Raw genomic sequence first — 9508 nt, 5'->3', positions numbered from 1 at the left:
GGGAGGCTCCTTACAGTCAACAGCCTCTTTGGACCTATCCCAGTGAGCCACTGGATGTCAGATTCCTCAGGCGAAACTCCCGAATTCAGAATTCTCCGCGGCTCACAAAGAATTTCGCAAACTGCGACTCCCAGCCTCTGAGGCACGAGGACTTGCCAGGGGCGCGGAAAGCGGCGCCCGGGAATCTCACCATCAGTGGGCGTTTAGCGCAGCCAAGCGACAGGCTGGCGCCAGGGCTCAGCAACAGGGAGGCGCCGGCTGAGGCGGGGAGAACTTTGCGCTCCGAGCAGAACCACCCTTTGCTGGCCAGTCGCGTCGCTCCTCTGAGGAAACCAGCGGCGGAGGCGACTGGGCGGAAAGAGGACGAAAGAAAGGAAGAGGACGAAAGAAAGGAAGAGGGGAAGTAGTGAGGGAAGAAGAAAAATGAAGCCAGCGCTGGGGGAGCCCGCCAGAGGGTGGCCGACGGTGAAGCAAGGAGAATTTGGCTGCTTTTCCACACCCCGGGCGTGAACGCCTTCTCCTGCCTGACCCCAAGGAAATAAGTGGGTCTCGCCTGGGCAGAAACAGAAGAGACAAGAACCCAAGTGAGCGCCTTGCCTCCTCGGTCACCGTTGTTCCCTAGGAATCCTAGCTGCTCCTCAGCCCAGCCTCCCCGCGGGGCCAGACGCAGTGCCCGAGCCGCCCTGCGGATGGAGCGGGCAGGGAACAGGCGCCCAAGCCGCGGGTGACCGGCGTCGCCCGCCCCGCTCCGCGCAGGGACCGGGTGGGCTGAGAATGCGAGGCAGAGGGACGTGGGGGAGGGATCCAAGACTGCCGAGGGCGCACTAGGCTCCAACTTGAATGGCCCAGAGTCGGCTCCAGCTCCTGGGACCGCTTCGCCGCGCGGAGTGAGCTGCGCGCGGGACTTGGGGGCGGAGACCTTAGGCGGCCGCTGAAGGGGAGCGAACCCGGCGCAGGAGGGGGCGCGCTTTCTCCCTGCGGGTCTCAGTAATGAGGAGACTGAGTTTGTGGTGGCTGCTGAGCAGGGTCTGTCTGCTGCTGCCGCCGCCCTGCGCACTGGTGCTGGCCGGGGTGCCCGGCTCCTCCTCGCACCCGCAGCCCTGTCAGATCCTCAAGCGCATCGGGCACGCGGTGAGGGTAGGCGCGGTGCACTTGCAGCCCTGGACCACTGGCCCCCGCGCGGCTAGCCGCACTCCGGATGGCAGCCCGACAGGCGCTCAGCGAGATGAACCCGAGCCAGGGACTTGGCGGCCCCCAGAGCCCTCGCCGGGCGCACGCTGGTTGGGGAGCGCCCTGCATGGCCGGCGGCCCCCGGGCGCCCGGAATCCCGGGGAGGGCGCTAGGGCCGAGACCCTTTGGCCTAGGGACGCCCTCCTCTTCGCCGTGGACAACCTGAACCGCGTGGAAGGGCTGCTGCCCTACAACCTGTCTTTGGAAGTAGTGATGGCCATCGAGGCGGGCCTGGGCGATCTGCCGCTCTTGCCCTTCTCCTCCCCTAGCTCGCCGTGGAGCAGTGACCCTTTCTCCTTTCTGCAGAGCGTGTGCCACACCGTGGTGGTGCAAGGGGTATCGGCGCTGCTCGCCTTCCCTCAGAGCCTGGGCGAGATGATGGAGCTCGACTTGGTCAGCTATGTCCTGCACATTCCAGTTATCAGCATCGTGCGCCACGAGTTTCCGCGGGAGAGTCAGGTGAGAGGCGTCTGGCGCGTGGAGTGGAGACGGGCGCCTCTGGGGGCCAGGATGGTAGCGGGGGGAGAGGAAGAGAACGGGTGAAAACCTGAGGGACGTGGGGCTTTACAACTTTGATACTGTTTAAGGATCGGATCCTGTCCGTAGGTGATAGGTAGAAGAATCTCAGCGGAAGTAAAATAAACATTTTAAAGCGCGAACGGAATAAAATGAGAGATAGTGGTAACGGAAGGAAGGAAGTGGGGGAGAGTAAGAGAAAAAATCTTCACATTTTGACCTGCTGGGAGAAATCTAGCGGACGCCCGACTGAAGTAGTTTGAAGTGCAGGGGCGTATAGCGCGAACGAGGTTCTGACTAGCGCGGGGGTGGGGATAGAAGATCCCAGACTGCTAGTCTCTCACTCCCTGGAGGAACTCTGAGAGCGCGTGTCAGAAAGAGCACCCGCCCTCTCTGACTTCTTTAGAAGGTGTCTCTGAGATTTAGGCGATGGTGTAAAGAAAACACCTGCCTCTGAATTCCTTTGAATAAACAGGAAACCTGCAGTTAGTTCAGAAGCAATAGGTAGGGTGGTTAATTAGTCTAGAGTATTGGAATGCATTATAAATATTATCTGGTATCGTAAAAATGGATAGGAGGACTTATTTGAGATTGTTTCTTTGTGCCTAGCTTCTTTCTGTGTGATGTGGGTTCAGAGACTGGCTATATTGAGTTGTGTTCAGCCCATTTCTGCACCAATTATTTAGGAATAAAGAAAGAAGACCCTAATGAGTTAGTTTCCTAAAGGTTAAAAATATATATAGTTTCAAAAAAAGGAGCTATATGTGAACTTAACTGCTGACAATAATGATGAGAAATATTTAAGGAAAGGGCGGGGTCCTTTTAGCCACAGGAGTTTGCTGCATTTTTGTGCATTACTCTCATCAAAATATGAAATTTCATTAAACCTTACCCAAAGTATTTGTGAAACAAATAGGTAATTGGTAGGTATTGGTCCTATTTTAAAGATTGAGAAATTAAGGAAAGTTCTAGGGGTTGATCAACATTGGTCGGTGTGCTAGTAAAAGAGTCCAGCCAGACACTGGAGAATTTCTAACTCTGTATCATTTTCACTCATTCTATCCTTTTAGATGGAAACATTTCTAATTTCTCTTCCACTTTTGATATATATGCAGAGATAAAAATTAAACAAGAGAAAATGCATGTGAAAAGTTTGATCAAATCTAGGCATAAAATGTGAAGAGAGTATTAAAGATTTCTTTTTCTAGAAAAATGAATTTTACATTTTTCATCTTAGGAAGGATGTGCTCGGGCTGCTTTCAACAGTTGCCTAGAAGATTCTTATTTAATGCTGAACTGTAGAGATTTGATCTGCAGAGTGCAGGCTAATTAACTTTTATCTAAAATATTTCCATCACCTGAATCTGAATGACTGTAGGTAGCAGATGGGAAGGCATGGAAAACACAGGTGCACAATGCTGCCAATGGCCAGAGTGTTATAAACCTAAAATTGCATCCATAGGGTGCATCATTATTAATATATATGCAGAATCAGATCTAACAAAATGCAAGAGTCAGCATCACTTTCTTCTCATCACTGCTTCTTTATTACCTAACACTTCATATATGCCAATAGTGTTCACAGTGTCCACACGCCTTTCCAATTTGTAGATTGTTTGGCAAAAGTCTTAAGTATCAAGAATTTCCCCCAAATAGGTGTTCCTTAGTTAGAAATGAAATTGTTCCATGATAGATTTATGTGGTATACAGCACATTACAACCAGGGGACCAAAGAAACCATGAAGTAGCTTCTAGAATCAGTAGACTTCAGAGCTTTAGGACCACTGGGGCAAAAAGTCCTCCAGGGACAACCCTTGCAAGCTGACAATAAAATAAGTACTCTGTCAAACACATTTACTTTTATATTTCAAGTCAGAAATGTATGGGTTTTTTTTTTTTAATTTTTGAGGGTGGAGGTAATTAGGTTTATTTATTTATTTTTAATGGTGGTGCTGGGGATTGAACCCAGAATGTGGCAGGCTAGGCGTGCACTCTACCACTGAACTATACCCTTCCCCCTTCAGAAATGTATTTTTAATCACTGTTGTCATTGTTACTTCCATGACACACATTGGGAAAGGGAGAGATTATTATATTAACTCAGATCTGAGATACATCTTCTTTTATTTATCTTTGTATTTTAAATTCAAACATATCTAACCTGTCTTCTTTTTAGTATATCATTTAAATGTCATTCTGTAATGTTCTTTATTAACAGTGTCCAGCTCAATGACAAGTCCCTGTAATTTTAGATAGAGGTGACCATAATCTGCTTTCAGCAAAAATAACTAATCTTCCCCCGGCTTCTCCTGAAAAGTGGACCTTTCTCTAATACAATGATGTGATTTTTTTGAAAACTTTGTAAATAAAAAAAGAGTGACAAACTCAATTTACACCTTAACTAAAATTGACATGATTTAACCACTGTCTTCATTGAAGTCTACTGCCCAGTGATCTAATTTGTTAATTTTTGCCAGTGCCTGAATAAAGGATTGTAGAAGACAGTGGACTTGTCCACACAACCAAGTACAATAAAATCACGTCTTTTATTCAGACAAATCAAAATTGCTTTTAGAGCAGTAGCAGCAACAGTTTGTTTCTTTCCCACTTTCTTTTGGGCTACTGACTTCTTTCATATGAAACATCTAATTAATAAATAATGGTTTTGATAGCATCTTGCCACAACTCCTGGATGGAAAGAGGTATCATTGAAATGGTCAAGCCCCTAATAAAAGCATAGTAGTTTTATTTCAATATACTATTTATTTGAAACATAAACACATACATAGGTTCATCAGCTTGGAAGGAACTATCTTCTTTCAAGCAGGAAATTCATTAAAAGTAAGATAGTTAGCTACCCACTTTTGGAAACCATATGTGTATTATCACTACATAACAAAAGATTAATACATCAGAATAATACAATAGGGTAGGGTCAAAACATACTTCCATCCAAAAAATTCTGACTTTATCACGCCCAAACCTCCACTTGAGGCCAACTCACTTCACTAAAATGATCACGTCATAGTTCTGTGCCCACAATCTTCAAATAATGATGCTGAACCTGATCCAGTAACATTTACATTCAAGTTACATTAAATTCCTACAATTCTTTCTTTCTCTTCTCTCCTCATACTACTTTTTCTTCTAGGGCTTTTGTATAGTTTCTCTAAAGTTAGCGCCTCAAAGTTTACCTGCTGAAGTAGTGACAAATACACATTTCTTTCTAAGCTGTGTATCTCATGGTAATGCATATTGTTTCCACTAGGCAGAGTTAATGGAGTAATATAATTGGCTTAGATTAAAACCCAGGCAATTAAAAAGCGACTGCACTACTATTTTCATCTCTTGTTGAATGTACCATCCACAACTTGCCTGTCTCGTGAGCCATATATGCTAACTGAATAATGCATGTTTATCCCCATGGAAATGTAAGTGTTTTAGATGGTTCATTTTTATAATACAGGACTAAATACTAGATTCTGTTTATTAGAATTTGGCTAGAACGGTGCCTCTTTGGTATGGTCCAGGGGACAAAACAATGATATCACATCATAACTAAGGTGCCTCATGAGGGGACAAGTAAAGGACTTGGATTTTTTTAAAAACATCTGCTCTCAACTGTGTTGGTTTTCCTTGACTTGCTCCATGCAAGGCACTGCTCTCTCTCTGGGGGAAATGTATTCTTCCGCAATTCATGATGAATGGCTGATAGTAGCACCTAATTGTTGCTGCCTTGAAGATAAATGATTTCAAATTAAATGTCAAGTGATGCAAAACTTTCCTTAGCAGTGATTTTTCACAGGTTCCTCTTGAAGAAAAGAGACCTGAGATTAATTTGGAAGTTTTTATTTTTAATCTGGGAAGGTTTTTTTATACTTATTTTTTCTAGATAAATAAAGCAGAAGAGATTAGCAGACACCATTCATTGGGCAATTAATCTCTCTCACCCCCTTTTCTTTGTGCCTGCCATAGGACAGTCATAGAGAACCCTGGGTCTTGATCTTCTTGGATCTTACATCTTGGAGTTAACTTATGATTGACTCAACTGAAGACCAAATCAGTGTCTAATTCTTTAATGTTTTATCTTCTGGTGTTGCAGAAAGCACCTTGGATTTTGTGCCATTCGATTTTATTTCCTGAATACCTCTAGTCAAACTCCAATCACGTTGGTTAAAAAAGCACAATATAATGGAAGGTGTATTTAAATAGTACTCAAAAGTCTCGGTCTACCTCTGCCTCTTACTGGCCATAGAATCTTAGGGAAGTGCCTCTGTCTCTGAGCACCTGTTGCTTGTTAGTCCAAAGAAGGTTTACCAATCTGACAGAGTTGTGTTGTGAATCAAATAAGGAAGTGAAGTACTTTGGAAAAATTTATGGTATTAGCCAAGTAATTAGTAGAGATGTGTTGGTTTTGATCTAAGAATCATCCAAGCCCTAATTCACCACTAATTCTCCATTAGTGGTTACTAATCAAATAGGATTCACAGTGTAACATGTCTTCGTCTTCCACCTTACTCTACCCACGCCCTCATTTTCTTTCTCTTAAAAGGAAAAAAAAAACAACAAAACAAAACAAAAAATGGGAGTAATGTTAGCCTCCTCTCCCAGCCCCCGCCTAAAAAAAGAACTATGTTCCTAAGTAGGTTGCACCCTTGCCTAGGGCTAGAAGATATGTCATAGGTATTGTTTCTATACCAATGGCAAATTTTTACCAATGCATATCATCAGTGCAGTTTCTAGAGTGTTAAGTATTGCCATAGAAGCTTTGATAAGAGGGTTTTTCAGAAAGGTTGGTTTCTCACGTTGATCCTAAGTTTCTCCGAAAGGCAAACTTACAGTAGATCACTCATGAGACCACAGCCATACAGTGTAACCTCTGTACCCCAACGCCACCTACCATACCACTAAGGACACTTTCTCATGAAGAAAGCAGTGTGTTGGTTCATACTGGCATGAGCTCCTTATCTTCTTGGACAGATAACAGTTTGTGAAGCAGCTACTTTTGAGGATCATTGCCCTAGGCAACTATGTGGGGCTCTCATAGCAAGGTCCTGTACACTTTAGTTGCACCACTGAATGTAGAGATGAGACCCTCATTGTCTTTTCTCCTGCCTGCTCTAGCTGCTCCCACTCACATACACAGAGGAGTAGGGAAATAGTACAGCACCAGAAATGGGATGCAGAAGCTATAAAACGAGGCGAGAAGGAAGAAAGCAGATCTCAGCATCTGCCACATTGCTTTCTGAGTGAATGCACGAGTAACAAACTAATGGAAATCTTTAAGACACTCATTTCTTTCTCAGATCTTACCTGTATGCAATGGTGGGAGAAAGAGCAAAGGGGGAAAGTTAAGGAAGAAGCAAGCCAGCTGTCTGCCCCCAGCTTCCTCTAACCTAACACCTCAGAAAGATTTTCATATCTCCTGAATGTGTAAGATTCAGACACTTGCAGGAGAGACTGTTTGATCTCCTGCATTGAGGGAGCAGGTTGATCATACTGACCTGGGCTGGTATTGCGTCAGCTGGAGTAAACCCTGACACCAAAAATGAGTATCTGGTGGGCCAGGGATGGTCTGCTTTGGAGATGAGCCTTCAAGGGCTCAAGGGGTAAAGAATTAAGCAGAATGACTTCTCTTTTAGTGAGGCTGAATTATGCCTCATTGTTATTCATTTGAGATACAGATTCAAGAAAAACTCAGTCATGTGTATTTTTGCAGAATTTATGCTTTTCAAGTGCTCTTCACAAATACGCTCATAGCATCCTTCTAACAGTCCTGTGAAGTAAATAAAAATATATAGACAACAGACAAAGTACTAAAAGAGCTATGCATTGTAGGAAGTAAGAAATCACCAAGAGGAAAAAAAACTAATAACTCCTTCTGAATTTAGTGTATTTGTCAGCCTGCAATCCAAGAACAGACTTGATCCATCACTGCTTTTGAATTATTGCAAAAAAAAGATAAAGGAGAGAGCGATCTGCCTCCGGGTTAGGTGGGTAAAAGCATATTTCACACTAAATATTCAATAATGGAAACTGAGTTAAATGATCATAATATATCTTCACGAGGGAATAATAGTACCCACTCAAAATGAAAATATTCTTGTTGACACAGAGAGATAAGAAAATGGATGAAATGTATGTAAAGTGTGGCCATCTGTAAAACATGAAGTCTAGAGATTTATTTATAAAAATGTTAAATGTGATTGCGACCGAGTGATGAAATCCACATTTTCCCCTATCCGTGCTTCTATTTTTCTAAAAATAAGTAGTATTATCTACACAATTAAAAATAACAAGAGTTAAAAAAGACAAGTTACCCTCACATTTCCTCAACAATGCTCTCAATACTTCAATATGAAAATACAGATTTCAGGAACAAATTAATTGTAGGGTATGTTTAGATTTATCCTTTCCCATTTATACGTTCCATTTTATCCTCACAGTTACTCTGTGAAGTGAGCAGGACAACTAGTATTACCTTTATTTTGCAAATGAGACAGTAACATATAGATGGAAGAAATACAAGGTAGGAGTGAAGAGAATAGGTTTTTGAGAAGCACAGACCTATGTTTGAATCTTAGTTATACAACTTTCTGGACAGCTTACCTTGAGAAACATGCCTGATGTCTCCCTGCCTCAATTTGTGATCCACAAAATACAACCGTCTCATAAAGTTACAGTGAGAATGATATAATGTATGCAAAGCTCCAAGCACAGCCCTAGAGTACTACATATTCTTATTATAATAGTCATTCTTTTAGCATATAGTGTTGACATACCTTAATAAAAAACTAAAATAATATTCTAGCTTGCTCTCCAGAGTACGTCTATATGTGTTTTCAATATGCACATGATATTCGGAGTTAAGAGGTCTGGTTCCAGTGGACCAACCCTAAGAAGAAAAAAAAAAAAAGAAAAGAAATGTGCTGTTTTGAAACCCCACTAAGGTGTACACACCTCTGCTGGATGTACCTTCAGGTTAGGTGTATGTAAATTTGTTCAGTAATGAAGTGAACTTTGAGGTCCAGTTTCAACAGGTTGCTTTTCTGTATGGGTTCTGAATGACTGGATCTTTGGAGCAGTTATTTCAGAGGTAAAAAAAACAGTGTTCTGTTTCTATTTGTCACTATTAGTGAGGAATTCACAGTTTTTGCCTTATCGGCTACTCTAATTTCTCATAGGAGTCTCCCAGGCATTAAACTTCAGGAACAATAGAACCATGACCCAGTTGATGGTTTAGGCTTCTTGGGGGAGAAGGGGAGAAAAGGGCTGTAAGAAAGGGCAGTCTAAATTGACATGATTGAAGTGTCGAAAGTTGCCCTTTTTTTATGTAGGCTTTATCCAGACTAATGGAACTGACTTGTGGCATTTATTAGCTCAAAATTTAGGTACAAGAGCACTATTATATACTTAGGATTATATAAAAAAAGGATACTCATGAGGCAAACTCTGTATTTGATTAAATTGATGCATACGACTTTCAGGGACTTTGAAAATGTGTACCACTTTTCTGATTATAAAAGTAATGCACATGCACCACTACTCCATGGGTGTCCTCAGACAACCTTGAGTAATGTTTTGATGTATTTTATTGTCTCGAGGATAATGGTTTGGTTTAAAATTTTTAGAAATGCTTGGGTACAAGTAAAGAAAGCCTTCTTTGTCATTCCAACTGGACGTTGGCTTCAAAGAACAGAAGAAAGGAATTCATCTTTTTTTTTTTATTTTCTGAAAACTCAGACTTGATGTGGCTGTTGAA

The 9508-nt window shown here is 42.6% G+C and overlaps 1 protein-coding gene across 1 annotated transcript in view; it reads left to right on the top strand.

Annotated features, from left to right (window-relative positions):
- The first annotated feature begins 258 nt into the window (after nucleotides 1-258).
- GRIN3A (glutamate ionotropic receptor NMDA type subunit 3A) overlaps nucleotides 259-9508 on the top strand; it is a 145349-nt gene continuing 136099 nt past the window's right edge. The window contains exon 1 of the mRNA XM_031450120.2: nucleotides 259-1689. Coding sequence (XP_031305980.1) covers nucleotides 991-1689 — 699 coding nt within the window. The 5' untranslated portion in view covers nucleotides 259-990. The remainder of the gene's footprint in view (nucleotides 1690-9508) is intronic.

This window comes from Camelus dromedarius, chromosome 10 (assembly GCF_036321535.1).
Source record: "Camelus dromedarius isolate mCamDro1 chromosome 10, mCamDro1.pat, whole genome shotgun sequence".
NCBI classification, from domain to species: domain Eukaryota; kingdom Metazoa; phylum Chordata; class Mammalia; order Artiodactyla; family Camelidae; genus Camelus; species Camelus dromedarius.
This window is presented reverse-complemented; position numbering and strand designations above follow the sequence as displayed.